Below are 23628 nucleotides of genomic sequence, written 5' to 3'. Positions count from 1 at the left end.
AGTCGCACTTGCACTAGCATCGAGGCTATGCGCATGTTTTGCATGCAACTCGCATGGGCATGGGTGTGCATGCCTCCGAACTCCACACCTACGAATCATTGGATCGGCACATTCTGCTTTGTCATGCATTTTTTATTCCAGCACCTCCAATCTCCCCTCAAACATACAAGTACACTCACCGGCCACTTTTTGCTCATTAATGCAATGTCAAATCTAAAGATGACCAGATGATCTGATTAAAACAGCTTTACTGATCGGTGAAGTCATTCTTTTAATATCACTCAGATCTGTGACCCGCCACCACTGATCATCAGTACTAGGGATGCACCGATCCAACTTGGTTCGATTGATGAGGATCAAATATCGGTTGCAATATTAAATTCAAACAGGCAGTGATTGAAATAAAGTGGTGCAGTGGATAACACTACCACCTGCCAGTGAGCTTCCATGTGGGAGACTGGGGTTCAATTCATGGTCTGGGTGACTGAATGCTAAACCAATAAGAGACCTTGGGCAAGACTCCAAACACTACACTTTATCTCCTCTGAAACATACAAGTACACTCACGGACATTTTTTGCTCATTAATGCAAATGTGGAATCAGCCAATTACATAGCAGCAACTCAATGCATTTAGGCATGTAGACATGGCCAAGACGATCTGCTGCAGTTCAAACTGAGCATCGAAATGGGAAAGAAAGGTGATTTAAGTGACTTTGAAAGACTTTGGCATGGTTGTTGGTGCCAGACGGGCTGATCTGAGTATTTCAGAAACTGCTGATCTACTGGGATTTTCACCCACAACCATTTCTAGAGTTTACAGAGAATGATCCGAAAAAGAGAAAATATCCGATGTGCTGCAGTTCAGTTCTGTGGGCACAAATGCCTTGTTGATGCCAGAGGTCAGAGGAGAACAGCCAGACTGGTTCAAGCTGATAGAACGGCAACAGTAACTCAAATAACCACTCGTTACAACCGAGGTCTGCAGAAGAAGAGCATCTCTGAACATCAGCACAACACGTCCAACCTTGAGGCGGATGATGAGCTACAGCTGCAGAAAATCACACCGGGTGCAGCTCCTGCAGCTAAAAACAGGAAACTGAGTCTACAATTTGCACAGACTCACCAAAACTGGGCAATAGAAGATTGGAAAAACAATACTTGGTTTAATTAGTCTCGATTTCTGCTGCTACATTCGGATGATAGAGTCAGAATTTGGTGTCAACAACATGAAACCATGGATCCATTCTGCCTTGTATCAACGGTTCAGGCCGGTGGTGGTGGTGCTGAAATGGTGTTGGGGGTATTTTCCTGAAACACTTTGGGCCCATTAGTACCAATTGAGTACCATGTCAACACCACAGCCTACCTGAGTATTGTTGCCGACCATGTCCATCCCTTTATGACCACCGTGTACCCCTCTTTTGATGCTATTTCCAGCAGGATAATGGGCCATCTCATAAAGAACGAATAATCTCAGACTGGTTTTTTGAACACGACAATGAGTTCACTGTACTGGAATGGCCTCCACAGTCAGCAGATCTCAATCCAACAGAGCAGCTTTGGGATGTGGTGGAATGAGAGATTCGCATCATGGATGTGCAGCAGATAAAATCTGCATGATATAATGTCTATAAAGATCAGACTCTCTAAGGAATGTTTCCAGTTTCTTGTTGAATCGATGCCATTAAGGATTAAGGCAGTTCTGAAGGCAAAAGCGGTTCCAACCTGGTACTAGCAAGGTGTACCTAATAAAGTGAGTGGTGAGTGTATATACTAGTATTTTAATTGACACCACTTATATAAATACAATTGCACTTTAAATTTCTTATATCCAATATTTTAATTAAATGAAAATATCCACTATAACAACTTGTGTCTTAAGAAGAACAAGTGCGATTCATCACAGTTTCTCACAAATTATTGTTGCGATTAATTGGATTTATTATTTTTTTATTGATTGACACCAATACATTTAATACATTTAAGCTCATGCTCTTCTCTCCTCTTTCTCACTAATAGGCCGATCAGAGGTTCAATCAGTTATCTCTCTGTACTGCAGGGTGACGATGAAGGAATCTGATCTGACCGATCAGGAGGTGACGTGACGAGAGCAGATCAGAGATTCAGTGACGTAAAGGAAACATGATGAGTCTCTGTTTCCTTTTCTCACTGATACATTCTTACACTAATTACACCTAATTAAAGCCAGACTACAAACGAGCAGATAGAGGAAGGAGATCAGAGTTCATTACTGAACCATAAATAGCGTAACCACCCCCATGATAGCTTCAAAGCCTAAAAATTGCCAGATAATCTGATTAAAACAGCTTTACTGATCTGTGAAGTCATTCTTTTAATATCACTCAGATATGTGACCCGTGACCACTGATCGATCCAACTTGGTCTGATTGATAAGGATCAAATATCTGTTGTGATATTAACTACAAACAGGCAGTGATTGAAGTGGTTCAGTGGATAACACCACCACCTGCCAGTGAACTTCCATGTGGGAGACTGGGGTTCAATTCCTGGTCTGGGTGAGTAAATGCTGTGCTACACCAGTAAGAGACCTTGGGCAAGACTCCTAACACTACTCTAGTCCACTTCTGTAAAAGGAGTAACCTTGTCATTTTGGATAAGAGAGTCAGCAAAGCTATGAATGCAAAATGGAAATCAAACAAAAACAGCTGAATTGGGTATTAAACCCTTAGACTGACCATCTGGGCAGATATAATTTACTAAACCTGCTGCCTGCACTCAGAGCCATCTATTAGCATCTTTCAGTGAATAATACAGCTCAGAAAAACAGTTACTAACATGGCTAACCTATGCCAACCCTGCTGATGCCAGCTGCTATATCTGATATTGATGAAACTGAATTGATCCATTTGAATCAGTGTTTCGATGATGCAGTGCTCAAAGTGTTTTGAAGAAGTCAACACAGGTTTTGTTATTCTTTAGTCTGGGCATATATTTGCTAGGTTTGAAGCTTTTTACGGGTTTTGGTGAAAGCAGCTGATCTAAGATCACTATATTATGTCCCCAAAAGTTTATAAACGAGAGTTAAAAAATCTTATCTCTGATTTTAGAACTGTGTTTGTCGTCAACATGACTAGCAACAACATTACCACACTTTAAAAGCGATGCAAAGCATTGTAAATGTTTTTTTGTGCAAAAAATAAAAAATAAAAAATAAAAAATGAAAAAAATCACACACAAGTTGCATTGTTTTTATTTTAGTTGCATTTATTTCTCATAATTTGTCAAACCTCCATTTGTGAAATGAAAGGATCTAGAAAAAAGACTTATAAAAAATAATTTAGCAATGCTAACAGTATCTGTTAGCATTGCAGGTTTAATTGCTTTATCTATAACGTGTTTCAGCTGTAGGTAGGAGTGTGTAATAGAGTAGAGGACATTGAGTGATTAAACACAGTGTTTAAAAACTCCAACAGCACTGCTGTGTCTGATCCACTCACTGTAGCACCAGCACAACACACACTAACACCTCATACACCACCACCATGCTAATCAGTGCTAATCACTGCAGTGCTGGGAATAAATAAACCACCACCCAAATAATAACAATAAAAATAGCTGCTCTGTGGTGTTTTCTCTCCTGTGGGGTTCTGAGTATTGACGGACAGGGTAAAAAGAGGATAATAATACAGTATGCAGAGAAACAGCTACAGGACTACAGTCTGTAATTATTATAGAACTACGAAGCTCTCCTATTTGATCAGTAGAGCTGAAAAAGATGTACAATGAATGTAGGAATAAGGAGGTGGTGGTAATATTCTCGACTGCAGGGTGACGACGATAAAGGAATCTGGTCTGATGGATCCGGAGGTGACGAGTGGAAAGACAGTGAGGTGGATGAGGAAATGTGATGAGTCCTGTTTCCTGTTCTGACTGATACATTCTCACACTAATTACACCTAATTAAAGCCAGACTACAAACGAGCAGCTAGAGGAAGATGATCAGAGTTCATTACTGAACCATAAATACCCTAATGAACCCTCAGGACCCCAAGCCCACCCTTCCAAAATTAAATAAAGGAAAAATAAAATAGAATATTATCTTAAGAGAGCACTGGAAGCTATAAGATCATTTACTAGGAAAAAGCATGAGAATATGTTTTTTTTTTTACATAAATTTAGCAGGAAACAATTAATTTCTATTTAAAGGTGTAGTGACATGAATTAATCTTGAGTAAAGAATGAAAAAATCTACTGTGTTTTTCAGACTATAAAGGTGCACTGTTAATGTACAGTACTGTGCAAAAGTTTTAGGCACCTGTGGGAATTTCAGTAAAGAAAAAGCTTCTTATCTGTGCAGTAAATGTTCATTAGCTCAGTAAAACACTAACATTACAATAAAAACAAACAGCAAATTTTCATTTAAACATCTCCTAATCTCTCCTCCTTATCTGAGTTTAATAGAGTTATTTCTAGTTCTCATCATATTAATCAACACCTGGTTTGGTAAATTGGTAAATTTGGTAAATCAGGTGAGCTGCTGACGGAACTGAACATAATATACACATGATGGCTGAGGAGCATCCAGGAGAAATCTGGAATCTCTACACTTCAGCTTGGTTCACAGGATATAACATAGTTTATTTAGTTAAAAATCAGAATTCCTTGTTACGTTTCACTGTATCTATCTATGTTTATTTGCGTCTGTTCAAATCATATGTGATTCTTTTGTCAGGTAAAAACCTACAAAATATCTCATATTGCTGAGATAAATGGATTAGTGTAATTTGCTTTGGTGCTTAAAACTTTTGCACAGTAAAGTACGTCTATTTTCTGCTCTATTTTCATACATAAGACGCATCGATTAAAGGGCGCATTTTAAGTGACACTAGTAAAGAACAAGGGTGTCGCTATGTTTCCCTTCTAATAGGGATTATAAAGTTAGCGAGCGCTGAATGTTAATCTCACAAATTTCTCTCCTAAAAACGATTTATTTTTGTGAGTAAATCACTTCCGTTTACTTACAGTAAGCTTGTATCTCCAATATTTTAACACGATAAACACGCAGGCTACAGTCCGATATTCTCTAAACAGAACCTCTAAACTGCGAAAGAACTGCAGTTAATGGCTAATGCTAATACTGCTCCATCATTGCTGCAAATGTGACTCTTTTGTTGTGAGTCACATTATATAATTTTTTTTTTCAAAGAAGCATATTTTCATGAACTTATGCTTTTATAAAAGTATAAGAGGAGTAAGCAGTTTAACTTTAGCTTTCTTTACTGCATGTGAATACTGGTTGGATGTATAACCTCTTTGACGTCAAGATGGAGTGTACCGAGTGCTTCATTAAATTCAACTTGTTAAGGAAGGCTTAGTGAGCTGAACTCGCTCACCTTATTGAACTCACTCTCTTTATCTCTCTCACAAACACACACACACACACACACACACAGATATATATAGTACCAGTCAAAAGTTTGGACACACCTTCTGATTCAATTGAGCCTGTTTCATCACAACGTTTGATGCTCTTTGCAACTGCACTTGAGGATACTTTAATTTTTTTTCCAGATTTACTTTTTTTTTTTTTATTTAGTTGAGTAGTTCTTGCCATAATCTGGATTAGAACATTACTCAAATAGAGCTATTCACTGTATACCTGTAACTACCTCTTCACAACTTTACAACGGATGCTCTCAAACTAATTAAAATAAAATAAAAATAAAAAAAAATTCTGAATTTTACTGTGGATGTATAAGTGGAGAACAAAAAAATAACAATGGCAAATTTTAGCCCAAAGTAAACGTCATTTGATAGCTAAGGAAGAGCATACTATGTGTGTGATAAAAATCTGTCTGAACAATTCTGTAATTTTTTAAAGTACTCAGGTCAAAAAGGAGGAGCACAAATCCTTCAAACTACAAACCATAAACTAAAAAAAACAAGAAACTACATGCATGCAGTTATAAAAAAAATATATAAAAATTTCCACTGTGGGCCAGCTTACGAAAATTATGCTACAGTAATTACATTATTGATTATCGTACAGTATTGGACATGACCTCAATGGCCCTAAAATAATAACTGATATTTTGAATATTCCTGGCGATATTACAAAATATATATATATATATATATTTCTTTTTTTTTATTATTCATTCCATGAATATATTGCAAACAAACATACACTAAACATACAGTACATACACTAAAAACTAAAACAAAAATCAATTCAGGCATCTTTTAAGAATATAACAATATCACGATATGGAGTTTTTTTTGGGGTTATAATTTATGCTATATTATTGCGTATGATAGGATTATGGCACACCCCTAGTAAAAAGGCCAGTTTAAAATTGACCAAAACAAAACAAAAAAAAAAGAATTTTAAATCCAATTTTAGTGTTTGAATATCCTTAACTCTCCTCTAGTTAATTGATCCTTTAAACAGTGAAATTGCATTTACATTAGGTATTAATATTATATTGTAATTGCAATAATTTCAGAGATAATATTTAATTTAAACAAAAATAGTAATTGTGACATGCCTGGTTTAATAGTACAGTTCTTAATATTGTCATTTTAAGCATAAGTCTATACAGGCAAAGAATTCAGACAAATGATTTCCAGTGTATAGTCTTAAAGCTTTTAACACACATATATTACATTCTCAACATATCTAGAACCTTTTCCTAAAACCCACTCCTGAAACACTGTATCTGATTCTCTGAAATGCTGCTTTAAGCTCAATTTATCTACACTAATCTAATTGTGAAAATGGGAGCAGAAATCCATAAGGCCAGATAATGAAGGGTCACTGTGGTCAGGCCACAGTCCATTAGCTGGCATCACCAGGTCTATGTAGGCATAACATAACTAGCGGTGGGCGCTATGGACCTAAAATTATATATATAAAAAATTTAAAATATATACAGATATCTTTTGTTTACATTTATTTTTTTAGATTAACAATATTAACAAACTTTAATATCAGACAAATATAACCTGAATAAATACAATAAGCACTTTTTAAATGATGATTTTATTTAATTAGGGAAAAAAAACTGACAAAAAGCATCTGAAAAGCTGGCAAAATCGGAGGAGTGAATCAATTAATAAACATAATGCATAATTCAAGATGCCAAATATATGCTATCAATCATTCTTTAATTTTCTCTTTTCTGATAAATGTTGAAATTATAAGAGCTGCTACACAAAACCTCTGGTTAAATATTCTGGAAGAGAACCATTATATAATCATACATCTTATTAGACATCAGAAAGATACTGAGATCCTGGAGTGGGTGTGCCATAGTCACAGTGACCCCATTACTGTAATAAAGTTCCTGCTGTCATCTGTTGAAGAAATAAAGTAAAATAAACAAAGCCAAGTAAACTGGACTGCATGTTCTACAGCATTGTTTCTTTTTCCTAGAACATTCCTAAAACCTTTTTTTATTATGTTCATGTTTTACCAAACAGCAAGTACTGATAAAAAGAACAACACTGAACCAGCGTCGAGATGACGGCTGTTTAACAGATCCTCAGTCTGAAAGAATGAAAAGAACGGGGGAGTAGTCCATGCTGTGATGTTCTTCTCTGGTCTGTAGTCTTATAAAGATGACCTGAGAACACATGCTGAGGTTTTCTGACTCATCACATAACAGTCCAGTTACAACCAGGAGAGATAGTCATTTAATAATGTTCCTGTTTACTGTGAGAGAAAAACACCTCCATGCATGTTGATATATTGCTATATTATATTGCTATGCTATATTAGCCCAGATTTCTGTCCCGCTTCAGCGCAAAGCCTGTCCCCTTGTCCCGCTTCAGACCAGAACTCCACCCAGCTTTAGCCCAGAGCCCCTGCTGTGCTTCATCCCAGAAACCCTTCACCACAGCCCTGGATATCCCCTGCTTCAGCCCAGAGTCCCACTCTTCTCCCCTGCTTCAGTCCCGAGTCCCACTCTTCTCCTCTGCTTTAGCCCAGAGCCCCACTCTTCTCCCCTTCTTCAGTCCCGAACCCCACTCTTCTCCCCTGCTTCAGCCCAGAGCCCCACTCTTCTCCCCTGCTTCAGCCCAGAGCCCTACTCTTCTCCCCTGCTTCAGCCCAGAGCCCCACTCTTCTCCCCTTCTTCAGTCCCGAGCCCCACTCTTCTCCCCTGCTTCAGCCCAGAGCCCCACTCTTCTCCCCTTCTTCAGTCCCGAGCCCCACTCTTCTCCCCTGCTTCAGCCCAGAGCCCCACTCTTCTCCCCTTCTTCAGTCCCGAGCCCCACTCTTCTCCCCTTCTTCAGTCCCGAGCCCCACTCTTCTCCCCTGCTTCAGCCCAGAGCCCCACTCTTCTCCTCTGCTTCAGCCTAGAGCCCTACTCTTCTCCTCTGCTTCAGCCCAAAGCCCCACTCTTTTCCCCTGCTTCAGCCCAGAGCCCCACTCATCTCTCCCTGCTTCAGCCCAGAGCCCCACTCTTCTCCTCTGCTTCAGCCCAGTGCCCCACCCATCTCTCCCTGCGTCAGCCCAGAGCCCCACTCTACTCCCCTGCTTCATCCCAAAAAAAAACACTCTTCTCCTCTGTTTTAGCCGACAGCATCGCCCTGCTCATCTCTGCTTCAGCCCAGAGCCCCAATCTTCTCCCCTGCTTCAGCCCAAAGCCCCACTCTTCCCCCCTGCTTCAGCCCAAAGCCCCACTCTTCCCCCCTGCTTAATCCCAGAAACCCCACTCTTCTCCCCTGCTTCATCCCAGAAACCCCACTCTTCTCCCCTGCTTCAGCCCAGAGCCCCAATCTTCTCCCCTGCTTCAGCCCAAAGCCCCACTCTTCCCCCCTGCTTCAGCCCAAAGCCCCAATCTTCTCCCCTGCTTAATCCCAGAAACCCCACTCTTCTCCCCTGCTTCATCCCAGAAACCCCACTCTTCTCCCCTGCTTCAGCCCAGAGCCCCAATCTTCTCCCCTGCTTTAGCCCATAACCCCACTTTTCTCCCCTGCTTCATCCCAGAAACCCCACTCTTCTCCTCTGTTTTAGCCCACAGCATCGCCCTGCTCATCCCTGCTTCAGCCCAGAGCCCCACTCTTCTCCTCTTCTTCAGCCCAGAACCGTACTCTTCTCTTCTTCTTCAGCCCAGAGCCCCACTCTTCTCCTCTTCTTCAACCCAGAACCCCACCCTTCTCCCCTGTTTCAGCCCAGAGCCCCACTCTTCTCCTCTGCTTCAGCCCAGAGCCCCACCCTTCTCCCCTGCTTCAGCCCAGAGCCCCACCCTTCTCCCCTGCTTCATCCCAGAAACCCCACTCTTCTCCCCTGCTTCAGCCCAGAAACCCCACCCTTCTCCCCTGCTTCAGCCCAGAGCCCCACCCTTCTCCCCATCTTCAGCCGCAAGCCCCAATCTTCTCCCCTGCTTCATCCCAGAAACCCCAATCTTCTCCTCTGTTTTAGCCCACAGCATCGCCCTGCTCATCCCTGCTTCAGGCCAGGGCCCCAATCTTCTCCCCTGCTTCAGCCCAGAGCCTCACTCATCTCTCCCTGCTACAGCCCAGAACCCCACCCTTCTCCCCTGTTTCAACCCATAACCTCACTCTTCTCCCCTGCTTCAGCCCAGAGCCTCACTCTTCTCCCCTGCTTCAGCCTAGAGCCTCACTCTTCTCCCCTGCTTTAGCTCAAAGCCCCAATCTTCTCCCATGCTTCAGCTCAAAGCCCCACTCTTCTCCCCTGCTTCATCCCAGAAACCCCAATCTTCTCCCCTGTTTCAGCCCAGTGCGTCTCCCTGCTTCAGCCCAGAGCCCCACTCTTCTCCCCTGCTTTAGCCCAGAGCGTCTCCCTGCTTCAGCCCAGAGCCAGCTCCTCCCACTTGAGCCCAGAGCCACTCTGGCCAGTCCCCCATCACTCTGCACTGCTCCAGCCATAGCTTCCAGTTCATAATCACACATACACACTACTTTCCACAAACATCTACTGCCCTCCTGCAATTGCAATCACTCAGTGGTCTCCTCCTCCAACAGGAACTTGTGTGACCTGAACAAAAAAAAAAAGAAAAACACTTGGAATACCTCATCTGACCCCCATCACTGACGACAGCTTGTTAAATACACTGCCAGAGCAGCTGATTAGCTTCGCAGCTAAACCTCAAACACCTGTTACAAGATCAGAAATCTTTAGATAATCATTAATACCCCCCATCCACCCCCTGAAAAACAAGCTGCTTTATTTTACCCATTTCTGAGCTGACAATACTTATTACCAAAATAACAGTGATATACAGATTACAGTGATTATTAATCAGAAAAATAAAGAGGGTTTAAGGCAGCAAAGAAACGTTCTAAAACAATAATAAACCGCTTTCCAAAAATTACACAATAATTTATTGGAAAAAGACAAACTAGGGCAAAGGCTAATTAAGGTGAAACAGAAGACAATACAACAATTACAAAAACAAAAACACCAAAAAAAAGTTTTGGACAAAACTAATAACTATACAGTGGCAAAGATATTCAAGTCAAGAGTACTGAAAAATATATAAATGTATAAAAATATAAATGTGCCTAAAGAAATAACGCAAAAAAACAGATGAAGATTTATGTCTTCATTGAGAATAACCATAAAAAACTCATAGTGCAAGTGGAAAAAGTATGTGAACACTTTTAACTCTAATTAGAGTTTTCAGGCATTAAATAGCATACTTGGGGTTTTGCTAGAGTGAAGGTGTGGACTAAAAATAATAAAGAAAATAAAACACTCAAACTTTTTAGGTTTTCTCCATACAGGATGAATAAATGAATGTGAGCAATCAATGCCTTGACAAAAAGAGCTTTCAGAGGATCTACACTCAAAATTGTTAAGTTACATGAAGCTGTTAAGTGTTACAAACTGATTTCAAAGACATTACAAGAAAATATATATTTTTGTGTTGTTATTTTTCAATACCCTCAACTTACATCAACTAGAATATTATATAAGACCAATTGGGAGTTTGGGCAGTGTGGGCAGTACTGGAAAATAAAATCTCCATAAAAGTTCTCAGCAATTGGTCATATATAATATTCTAATATTCTCAAATACTGACTTTTGGGTTTTCATTGTAAGCAATGAAAGAAGACTTCTTCAGACTTGTGAAGTCTTTGCCTTGAATGGTCACATCTATTGTTGTGGCACAATAGGCAGATCTAATAAGCAGTGGAGGCACTATATATTTTTAAGCACTCGCTAAATATGTATTTTTTTTATACTGAATCAAGTACTAAACTTTCAGTATTCATATAATTATTTTATTTTTTTATATTGTGTGTTCACAGCCCAGCAGCGAAGAAATCTTAATAACATGGAGTGACATGGCCACTTCCTGTCCTAAAAATCTGAATGTCCATAAAAGGCAGAGCCTTGCCGGGTGATTTAGTGTGTCAGCAGAAGTGAGATAGAAAAAGTGAGAGACAGAGAGAGAGAGAGAGAGAGAGAAAGAGTAAGCATATGCTGTAATAATGACAGAGGAGCAGCAGGACAGTGAGGGACCTGCGGTGCCGTGTCCCACTTACACAATGAACACCATCATACTCTCTCCACAGGGAATTATCACACCAAGAAACACGCCCCCTGCCAACACTTGCAGATATGAAATCAGGTAGGAAGAATCACAGTCTAGTGCGCATGCACTGGGCGGCCGTTAAGTGATTAAACCTAAAATAAAATTGCTGATGTGTGATTTGCATACAGTTTGATATACAGTTAAAATCCAGTGTAACCAACTGCCTTTATAAATTACCTAATTACTAAATTTAGAGTCCACCTGTGTGTAATGTATTCCCATTATAACTACAGCTGTATAACAGCCCAGCCAAGAAGAGCAGTAAAAAGAGAGGCAGCCATGAGGCCCATTCTGGAGAAGCTGCAGAGATCCACAGCGCAGGTGGGAGAATCTGTCCACAGGAACATTATTAGAAGAAAGAAATTTCTACAAGCAAGCCATGCAACTAACACTGAAATGTTGCTGCTGCGCTTTTAAACAGTGTTTTAATGAGACGAGCAGCACAGATGTATTAAACAAAGTGTCACGGCTGTGAGCAGTGAACGCAGCACATACCATGTTCTTAGTGTGTAAACAGCATGGAGCAGCCTTAACAGAGTTTGTTCATAGCAGTATATTATCTGGCTAATATATCAGATTAAGCTGTGCCTTATCAGCAGTTTAGCTCAATAAAAAAAAAGTATATTTAATAGCTGCTCGCATCAAATTCAAAGCTCTTACAATCGCCTACAAGGTGATGACAGTACAGGCTCCTTCTTACCTGCATTCACTCCTGAAGGCTTACACCACCTCCCGGCCGCTGCGCTCCTCCAATGAACGTCGCCTCGCTTTACCAAACAAACATTCACACAAAGCAATCCAGACTGTTCTCATACAGAGTTCCCCAATGGTGGAACAAACTACCTTCTACTACCAGATCAGGAGAATCTCTCACTATCTTTAATAAACTCCTGAAGACAGAGCTCTTCAAAGAGCTCTTACTCTCCTAACACCTCTAACTAACTACCTTCTACTACCAGATCAGGAGAATCTCTCACTATCTTTAATAAACTCCTGAAGACAGAGCTCTTCAAAGAGCTCTTACTCTCCTAACACCTCTAACACACTAACTACTTCTAACTAGGCCTGGACAATAATTCGATATCGGTATTTATCGCGATAAGAATTTTTTCAATAACGGTGATATCATTTTTGTGGTATATCGATATGTATTATTTACACGGACAGGCATTTTTTACTGGTGTAAGCTCACGCCAGAGCTGAACACAGCCTCCGTAGCTGAGCTATGTCTGTGCGTGATGACGTAATCACACAGGCACGTAGCCAGATAGGCTAGGCTAGGTTAGATTTGGCTAGGCTAGGCTAGGCTCGGGTCCGCTCCGCTACGCATCTAAAATGCCTCGCGCTGGAGCCAAACGGAGCCGGGACGAGCGGATTCAAGGCTCGGGTAGGCTAGGTTCACATCTGAAATTTTCCGCGCTGGAGCGGAACTGAACCAAGCCGAGCCTAGCCTAGCCTCGGGTCCGCGGTCAACCTCGGGTCCGCTCGGGCAGCGGTCAACCTCGGGTCCGCTCGGGCAGCGGTCAACCTCGGGTCCGCTCGGGCAGCGGTCAGTCGCGGCTCCGCTCGGGCAGCGGTCAGTCGCGGCTCCGCTCGGGCAGCGGTCAGTCGCGGCTCCGCTCGGGCAGCGGTCAGTCGCGGGTCCGCTCGGGCAGCGGTCAGTCGCGGGACCGCTCGGGCAGCGGTCAGTCGCGGGTCCGCTCGGGCAGCGGTCAGTCGCGGGTCCGCTCGGGCAGCGGTCAGCCTCTGGTATGCTCGGGCAGCGGTCAGCCTCGGGTCCGCTCGGGCAGCGGTCAGCCTCGGGTCCGCTCGGGCAGCGGTCAGCCTTTATGTATATGAATACTTGTATTCTGGCTGAAGCACTTTTATTGCTTATGTTGCAACTGAGTTATTTATAGTTGATAAAGCCTATAGGTTTGTTTTGTTTGAGGGGAATATCTTGTTGTTTTTATGTATATGAATACTTCTTGTATTCTGGCTGAAGCATTTTTGTAGCTTATGTTGTAACTAAGTTATTTATAATTCATAAAGCCTATAGGTTTGATTATTTGACAGGGATGTCATGTTCCTTTTATATGCATATAAAGGCTTCTTCTATTCTTTATCCTGGTTGAAACACTTCTGTTAAATATGTTTACAAAAGAGTAAGACGCTCTGCCTCTTTTGTAATTTAAAGTTATTTTTAGTTAGTTAGTTAGTTATATAGGCTTATGTTTGACAGGGATGTCGTGTTTTTATTTTGCTATACGCAAAAAAATTGAGCATTGATTTATTTTGATTTTTTTTTTTATTTCTTAAGTATTGTACTTGTATTTATAAGTTTTTGTGAAAGGATGTTTCAAAGATTTAAATTAAAATTTCAGACAGTAGTGTACATGTTTTCATTGCAGGGATTCTTAGTAGTTTTCTGAGGCCTTCAAAGTATTTATATCGATATCAAAATTATATTGTATCGACCGAAATTAAGGAATATATATTGATATAAATTTTGGCCATATCGTCCAGCACTACTTCTAACCTCATTTCCTTCTTCCCCTCCTTCACTTCTCTATCCCATTATTTCCCTTCGACCTTCTTTAAGCCCTATCTAAAATGTTTTACCTTTAACTTCTATTATTTTTGTACTTGACTATTGTAAGTTGCTTTGGACAAAAGCGTCTGCCAAATGTAATGTAATGTAATGTAATGTAATGGATCGGATTAAGACCAGATTACGTTTTCACCACAAGCGAACCGTTCCAGGAAAAAAAGTCAACTCATTGAACGGGGGTGGGGCAGATTACGCCGGAAGTTGGGGTCAAACTTGGTGGTGTTATTTATTTCGTTAATTAAAAAATTATAATGCATTACTGATTACAAATTAATTAATTTATTCATTAACCATTTCCCCCGGCTCTACCTGCATCTAAATAATACTCTGAGGTTAAGAAGTGGTAATAGTAAACAGGACAAGGCGGTTTTAATAGCAGTAGCTGTTCCTAGTGTTTACAGTGGGAGGAGATGATATTGAATGCTGGAGAAAACTTTCATCACTGTACATGCAATTTAATAAATGAAATTAAAACAACAAATAAAAAAAGGTTGTTGCGCGTGTGCATGTTGTAACATAGTACAACAACTGAGCGAATACAGAGCGGACGTCTCAGATCTCGCTGTACCAGAAAGGAAAACACAGTGTTCATTTATTAAATAGTGGGAACACACCAGACCTCCACTATCCCCCGGAGACCATATTGGAACTGTACGCCTTCTGCCCTCATTCATCTCCTCTTACAAAACAACCAGCAGTTCTCCACCTGTTCCTCTTCCTCTATCATGCTCCACATCAGACTTACATCAGCATCTGTACATACACACCTATAGCTAAGCCGGCAATGATATATGTTTTAAATTGAAGATAAATTGTCCTGTGAATAATCGCGATAAAACAAGATGAAATGCAATTTAAGAAATAATATTGTTATATATATATATATATATATATATATATATATATATATATCATTTATTTAGAGACAATGAAAAAGATACAGTGCTTTTAGACCTCAAATAATGCAAAGAAAACAAGTTCATATTTATTTTGAAACAACAATACTACTGTTTTACCTCAGAAAGCGTTCAGTGAAAATCACGGCTTTCATGGGGCTTGGTATATCTCCACCAGTCTTACACACTGCTTTTGTGTGGGGCGGGTCGTAAACAGCTTGTAAAAAATAAACACTTAAAAAAAAGAATATATAATAATAATAATAATTAATGCAGATGTTTGAAGAAGTGAAATATATATTTTTGTGGTCTTATTTATTCTGTGCAATTTTTAAATTTTGATATATATACAATCCAGGACTGTTTCATCTTTCCTATATTTTTCCCCCCCAGTCATTGTAGTTTAATTACAATAATTAAGCTCCTTTGTAATGCAGCATGAAGACTGCGGTTTCAGAACAGTTTCAGAAAAAAGTCACTTTCAAATGTAGCAATATTTAAAAACCTTCTTATGAACATCTTATATCGTCTAAAGATTCTTAGTAATTTTGTTCTTTGAACAGCTTCTGTGAACACAACCCCTGAGATTTGGGTCTCAGTGTGATCTGGAGCTCACCACATTCCAGAAGAAAGGGTTGAAGATGATGGCGATGACGGCCACAAGGAACCGAGGCTCAGTAGGGTCAACATGCCTCGTCAAATCAGACAGTACAGACATGTCCACCTGAGGAAAGAAGAAGAGGAGAGGATGAGGAGGGAAAGGAGAAAGAGAAGAGGGGGAGGTCAGTAATTAATGATTGGTTTGTTTGTCTTATTAGGAAAACCTAGGGCCCTAGAGTCCCATAGACATTAGCAGTTTTACTTAAGCAGCAGTAGAGTATCACTTTATCCCTTAGCCTGTTATTGTTGTGTTCTCAGCTAACTCTGGACAGTGGGTGGTGTGGTCTCGGGGTTATTACGTACAGTATGTTTCAGCAGTGAAGAGGTTCATGTGGGCGGTGCTTTTCTGTCAGGAACACGCAGAGACACATTTTGGCACTTCAATAATAATGTGGTCATATGAAAGTGTTTCTCCGAGGTGGGTACCTTTGCATTACATTTTTAATGAAAAAGTACCTCAAAAATATATATATATATTTCTGATTATTTTATTTAGTTGACTCATTTTGAGAAAATATATTACACCTCAGGCATGATCACAATATGACTGTCAGTCTAAATCTTTTTTTAGTTCTATTTTATCCAAAATCATACATTCATATTATTAACATTATGAAAATTATGAACATACAGTTCAACAAACATTTACAAGGATTATTTCTGGATCCGGGGCAAGGGGTGTGAACCAGTATAACGCCCAGCACTAGGCTGAGTGTGACGGGGCTGAGTGTGATGCTGCAGAATGTGACAGGGCTGAGTGTGATGCTGCAGAATGTGACGGGGCTGAGTGTGATACTGCAGAATGTGATGAGGCTGAGTGTGCCGGTGTCGAATTTGATGGGGTTGCGTGTGAAGGGGCTGAGTGTGATGATGCAGAATGTGACGGGGATGAGTGTGCTGGTGTTGAATGTGACAGTGTTGAATGTGACGGAGCCGAGTGTGCCGGTGTTAAGTTTGACGGAGCTGAGTTTGACGGAGCTGAGTTTGACGGAGCTGAGTGTGATGATGCAGAATGTGACGGGGCTGAGTGTGCTGGTGTTGAATGTGAAGGAGTTGAGCGAAACGGGGCTAAACATTAAGGGGCTGAGTGTGATGGGGCCAAATGTGACGGGGCTGAGTGTGACGGGGCTGAGTGTGACGGCGTTGAATGTGACTGAGTTGACCGTAACGGGGCTGAGCCTGACAGGGCTGAGCATGACGGGGCCAAATGTGATGGGACTGTGCATGGCGGGGCTGAGCGTGGCGGGGCTGAGCGTGCCGGGGCTGAATGTGAAGGAGCTGAGTGTAACGGAGTTAAGCGTAAAGGGGCTGAACCTGACAGGGCTGAGCATTAAGGGGCTGAGAGTGACTGGGCTGAGCGTGGCGGGGCTGAGCGTGGCGGGGCGGGGCAAATTTACAGTAAGAAACAGAGAAACTGCTGCAATATCTCAAGGGAGAAAACTCAGCATTTGGTGTCCAGTGGTTCTAGATCTCTGGATAATTACTAACTGTGAAATATTATAAACACTTCTTATAGTTATGCCAATCCAGAGACTGTAAAAAAGATGGACGCCGTGTCGCCGTTCCCATTCATTCAATGAAAATGAAGCCAAAATCTTCCGCCATGTTGGCGATCCTGCCACCTGATTCTGCGCAGTAGAGACCAGAAGAGGTAGAAAGACTGTGGAGAGCAGCCTACTCATTTAAATAACCCGGCCCCCGAGGGCTGCCTCGCGGTCACAGACTGCAGAGCGGGGCGGAGCGGAGCTGACGGTCTGTTATTGGTCCCGCCCATAACCAGCCCTTTTACCATAACCACACCTTTTTTGAATAGAGCTGAATAACGTTTTAAAAACCGAATTCTGTGGGGATATAAAAATTTGACAATATAAGCAGAGGTTATACTAGCTGTTGCATTTAAATAATGGAGGTAGAATTACAGTATATTAGAAAAAAACGTGATTGAATGTTGTCTGTTTTGCCATTGAAACCTATCGGGATGGGTGGAGTTACACAGCTTTCTGCAGCCGAACAGCAGGGGGCGCCCGACCTGTGGTGGCTTCACTTTTAAGAGACGATGCTCTGTCCAGCTATACACAGTCTATGTGCCAATCAATCATATTACAATGACGTGAACGGAACACCACTGATCACCCTGTTGCAATGTCAGTGGATCAGATTTATTATACAGCAACTGAACATTTTGTCCCAGACAAATGTGCAAGTATATGGCCTAACTGTGATTTCACCATTACTGCTCCCTGGATGAACACCGCTCCAGCCTGTATGTGTGAGTTCACTGCACAGATGGATTATAGGAGGAGGCCACATTCCATCTGCACATCCAGCACACGTATGGTGAATGTGTTTCCCTTTTTTGCTATAGTATGTCTTGTCTTAGAATGTGTTGCCTTGATGACTGGAACAAAACCTCTCCAAAATGGCAGGTCTTGTGCGGTGTTCCTGGTTTGCAGTGGTTAAAAGCTACCGAAAGTGGTCCAAGGAAGAAAAAAAAACTGGTGACAGAGGTATGGCCAGCCAAGTCTCTTTAATGCCCTTTTTTTACATTGTTTGATCCAACAGAAGAGCAACTGAAGCTCAAACTGCAGAAAAAAAGTCAATGCTGGTTTTCGACGGTATATATCATGATATTAAACAATGCAGGGCCCATGATGTCACCAGCCCTGCCCCCACCTGCGCGCTGTCTCATGTCCACGACCGATCAAGAGCTGAGTCAGCTCTAAGGACCCGAGGAATACAGCAAAACAATGGTAATCGGCCCTTTAAATCAGGCATTTAAATGGCTTTTCAAAGGTAAAAAAGGAGCGTTTTTCTGGGATTAAAAGCGTGAATTCAGCTGTAACTGGACATATCTGCACTGCAAAACTGTGCTGGACTGAGGTGCACAGCTTTCGACACATGCATTTACAAGCACATGCCCATGTGGATGGAGGCCACTCCCACTCCCCCACGCGCTTCACGAGCATGCAGCAAGAGCCTGTTATTTACACAGACACAGAGACAGAGCTGTGTATCTACTCCTTGGGTCAAGAATCAAAACTTTGCAACATGACGTGTTTGATTTACATCACGATGACAATGCTTAAACGATATATTGTGCAGAACTAACCTGTAGTAACAAAGCCCATTTTTATTTATAACATGACAAAAGGATGCACTACAGGAAGAAGGCATGCAAGCAAGAGGTTGTGTGATGCTCTAGGAAATATTTAACTTGGAAACCTTGGTTGTGCCATTCTGGTAATTATGATATGATGTACCACCTACTTAAAGATTGGTGTTCCAGTTCCAGTACCATTGTGCACCTAGTCTGTAAATGTGGCATGAGATTCTCCTGCATAGAAGGTCAGATGTTGATCTAGAGACAGACTCTCTCTGTGCTCAAATGCTGCCTTATTCTAAGATGTTGTCACTGACCTGCAGCCTCTAGGGACAGCACTGTTATGCAAGAAATGATACTTTAATGACGCAATTCACCATACAAGACCATCCGTGCACAACAAAGCCGCCTTTCACACACCTGCCGCTCCCAAAACATCTACTGTTCTACTGTTTACAGAAAACAGGGGGCTGACATTCCCCCAGGCAGGGAACACACTTAACTATCATCACTATCATCTGCACATACACACATAACGAAACCACAGGATCGCAAATGCAAACACAAAGTCTGCATGAACACGAACGCAAAATCCGCAAAAGTATGAACAAGGACACTGAGACTATAGAAATTGGAATGCAGACACCGAGTCCCCAAATACACGAACACAGGCATTGAGTTTGCAGAAACATCAACAGGGACACAGACGCAAAAACACAAAAAGGTACACAGAAACATAAACATGAAAACGGGCACAGAGTCTGCAGGAACATGAATGTGGACACAGAGTCTGCAGGAACACAATTGAAGACACCATGTTCAAAGGATCACAAGCACAGGCACCAAGTCTGCAGAATCACAACCACGGACACAGAGTTAAAAAAAAATGCCAATGCAAACACTTCAGGATGCACACAGAGTCCTTTGGACACCTATTCCTCATGAACGTTATTCCACAAAATCCAAATGCAGACAGAGAAACAGAATGCAGAAATTGCAAGAGTCTGCAGAAACATGAACATGGACACCAAGTTTGTAGGCTCATGAACACAGTCTGTAGGGATGCTAACAAATGCACAGGCTCTGCCGGCACACAAACAAGGACTCTTCTGCAAAAACACAAATGCAGACACTTGTTTTACAGTCACATGCACCCCAAGTCCTCAGTAGACTGATCAGTCTGACTCAGGAATCCAAACACAAACACAGAGTCAAACAGGAACAAAGTCCAGACCAATGTTCGCACCAATGTTCATTTGTTTGTTACATTGTATTTTGTACGTTTGGTCTGGTTAGTTTTGGTTTCAGACTGCAGATTAGTGAGAGGAATAAAGAACTTTACTATATCCTGTCGTCATCAGCTATGTGGGTGGAGTCTCTTTATACATCATGTTAATTGGTTTCTAGAATTTTAGTTATGTTGGGGTTAAGCGAGTTGCTTTGCATTCAGGTGTTGTGCTGAATTCTAGCTCTCTGTCAGAATCCAACTTTCCTTCACGTACACTTTTCCTTCACACTGCAGAAGAACTGGACCATGGTTCATTAGGTCTAGACCGACACCTTTTTTTTGTTCGGACAAAAGTATTCACGGTTCATCTTTATTTGTAGTCCCAAATCCATGTAATGCAGCTAGCTAGTACCGCTTGCACATCAGGCACAAGTATCACCATTGTGCATAACTTTGTAATTGCAGCATGCTCATGCAGACGGTGGGCATTGGATGTGGCTCTCTCTAACAGTTACTTTGCAACCGTAGGTTAACTTTACCTAGCACTCAGTGCTATATCTTTATAACTAAGGCTGTATCTCTGAAAACATTTTGTCCTTTTACTTTTAGAGCTGTAAACTTGACTGTGTGGGGAAGCCAGGTAGGCATTCTCTGCTGCAGTGCTGTTAGCCAATCAGAGGAGATTTTGTTTGCATGTATTTGGTGTTCCACGTCTAAGCTGTTCAAGTGAACGGGGAATTTGAATGGGCTTTTTAAAAACTTGCCTCTATCACATTCTGTGTTGAATAAATATGTTCAGAACCCTGTACATTTTATTCTGTGTACATTCACCTCCTAAATACCACTGGACCCTCTGAATTTCAAGATCATTTAAGGGTAGTAATTAGAAAAATGCTAGCTTTAAGCTAATGCTTAACTGATGTCACGGAACAGCAGCTGGAAATGACAACGGGCTCGAATCTGCAGTACACCAGTGAACTACGGTCAGATTGCGTTTTGGATTATTCTTCTTCTTCACAGAGGATCATTAAAGCATTCAAACAGGTGAAAACTCTTTCAGTAATGTTGAGCAGTGTAATGTTGAGCAGTGTAGTTTGTGTTACAGCTTTAAAAGGCAGATAATGAGAGAAAGTGGCTCTCAATTCAGCAGCGCTTCTCTGCAGGTTTAGTATTTAATTACAGTCATTAGTTTATAATAATTACAACACCTGACCCAAATAATCAACTAACAAATCAACTAATCAACTAACTACCTGCCCTCACTGAGGCGACAACCAACCAGAAACACCAATTTATTTCACTGCATAACAAAGATGGTAAATGTTAAACGTGTTACAGCTGGTTCTGGAGTATCACTGACCTGTTTTAGTGCTGTGATATGCTGTGACAGGCTCAGCTCTCCTCAGTAAGGGCAGTTAGTTTATTAGTTGGCTCAGCTGTGTGTAATATGCTGTAAACATACGGCCAGTGTTCGCTGGTGTTGCACCAAAAGGAGTCCCCTGCTGATCTCTGCAGCTGCGCTGGGAGGTCAGTTCACTCCGCTGTAGCATTAGCTTAAAGTTAGCATTAAACAATCTCGTAATTTAGAGGATCCAGTGATGTCAGGAGGTAAATGTACATAGAATAAAACATACAGGGGTAAGAACAGATTTGTTTACCACAGAATGAGATAGAGGCGAGTTTTTGAAAAGCCCATTCATTTTCCTCATAGGGAAAAACGCTTAAACACGGAAGCTATATGAGGACTACAGAATGACGCATAACTTCATTGGTCTGAAGCAGGGCTATACAGAAACACTGGAGCACTTTTTTTTTCACAAAAAAAGTCTCACATGGCATTCATTCATACTAGACACCACAACTTGAAAAAAATGATGGAATGAGACCTTGAAAAGGGCAAGAAATTAAAGTCATTAACTCTTGACGAGGCACAGCTGTTAACTAAAAGCCATTCCAAATGACTACCTCACAAAGCTGACTGAGAAAATGATGAATAAGCCCACTTAATGGAATTGTCCGTTCCACCTTAAATGGTGCCAAAGGCCAAAAAGCGACAGAACGTAACTGCTGCACCATTTAAGGTGGAACGGACAATTCTCTAAAAGACGTTTAATACCCAATAAATGTTGCTTAACACACCAGTAGAGAGCAAGTAACGACCTTACACACATGCTGAGGTGTTATCAGTGCTGTGTTCAGAGGTGAATCAGGTGTTTATGGGGTTATTTTACCTGTGTAGAGATATTTACCTGTGTATAATCCACGTTACTGAGTCCTCCGCAGCAGTCCAGCACAGGCAGCGTCTCAGCGCTGTTCATTCACAAACAACCCTCAAACTATCGCTTTAAAACCCGACCACGCTGACCTACAGAACATTTAATAAACATTAACTTCTCTCACACTCGTGCCAACACTGTTCCCAAGGCAGACATGACAGTTTAACTTCGACCTGACGCGCCTGCAGTGCATTGTGGGTAGTGTAGTTTATTTTCCAGGCGTCCTTAGTGAAACTACACTACAGCTCACTTGCTCAACATACTAAGATTTTGGAGGGGCACTATTTTTTTTAACACTCAGATCTCTGCATGTATCCTTCCACCATTCAAATGATATGTGTCTTGTCTGTTTGATTGTAATAAAAATAAATATTTTTTTATTAAAACCTGTACTTACTATACAGCTCTGTAAAATATCACTTAAGACCACTTAAAAATCATTAGTTTCTTTGATTTAAACAAATTGAAAACCTCTGGAACATAATCAAGAGGAATATGGATGATCACATGCCATCAAACCAAGCTGAACTGCTTGAATTTTTGCACCAGGGGTGGCAAAAAGTTATAAAGTTATCCAAAAGCAGTGTGTAAGACTGGTGGAGGAGAACATGCCAAGATGCATTAAAACTGTAATTAAGAAACAGGCTTATTCCACCAAATGTTGATTTCTGAACATTTTGTTTGCATTATTTGAGATCTGAAAGCTCTGCATCTTTATTGTTATTTCAGCCATTTCTCATTTTCTGCAAATAAATGCTCTAAATGACAATGTTTTTATTCATCCATCCATCTCCAGAGATCTTGATGTTCCTCTGTCCACATAGTGCAACCCATTGGCACTGTAGGTGGTTGAAATGTATATGTATATATATACATACTGTATATACTTATACATATACATATATAAGTGTTGAATACTTAACAAAATGAATTGCAGCTGCATATTTCACCACTTGGAACTTGGAAGGAAAGGAAATGTGCCAGCAGATCTTTGTTTGTGTTAGTGTGTATATGGATTTAATCCATATTTCAGTTTAAATAAAACGTAATCTACTCGACAGTAGCATTGCTGTGTTTATGTGACTAAATAAAACTGCTAATACATCACCAGGCTCTGTAATAAGATTTTCCAGATTAATCGCATGAAAGTATTTACCGTAATATAAGTGTGAACACGAAGTACCTTAATAAACATGGAATACTCATAATCTATTACATTGTTTAGTTTTAGGATTGTCTTCTAAGCAAGAGGTGCTTCTTTGAAGAATCTAAAATATAACATATTCTGGTTTGTTTAAAACTTTTTTGTTTAATAAATAATTAAATT

General features: G+C 41.0%; 1 protein-coding gene across 1 annotated transcript in view; it reads right to left on the bottom strand.

Annotated features, from left to right (window-relative positions):
* The window catches only part of pemt (phosphatidylethanolamine N-methyltransferase), an 87055-nt gene extending 64582 nt beyond the window's left edge, over positions 1-22473 (bottom strand). The window contains exons 1-2 of the mRNA XM_022669329.2: positions 22275-22473; positions 15654-15761 (exon numbers count right to left, since the gene is read on the bottom strand). Coding sequence (XP_022525050.2) covers positions 15654-15761; positions 22275-22343 — 177 coding nt within the window. The 5' untranslated portion in view covers positions 22344-22473. The remainder of the gene's footprint in view (positions 1-15653; positions 15762-22274) is intronic.
* Positions 22474-23628: the final 1155 nt, after the last annotated feature.

The sequence above is a fragment of the Astyanax mexicanus genome, chromosome 15 (genome assembly GCF_023375975.1).
Source record: "Astyanax mexicanus isolate ESR-SI-001 chromosome 15, AstMex3_surface, whole genome shotgun sequence".
Classification (NCBI taxonomy): Eukaryota; Metazoa; Chordata; class Actinopteri; order Characiformes; family Acestrorhamphidae; genus Astyanax; species Astyanax mexicanus.
The sequence above is the reverse complement of the archived record's forward strand: the minus strand, read 5'-3'. Positions and strand labels throughout refer to the sequence as shown.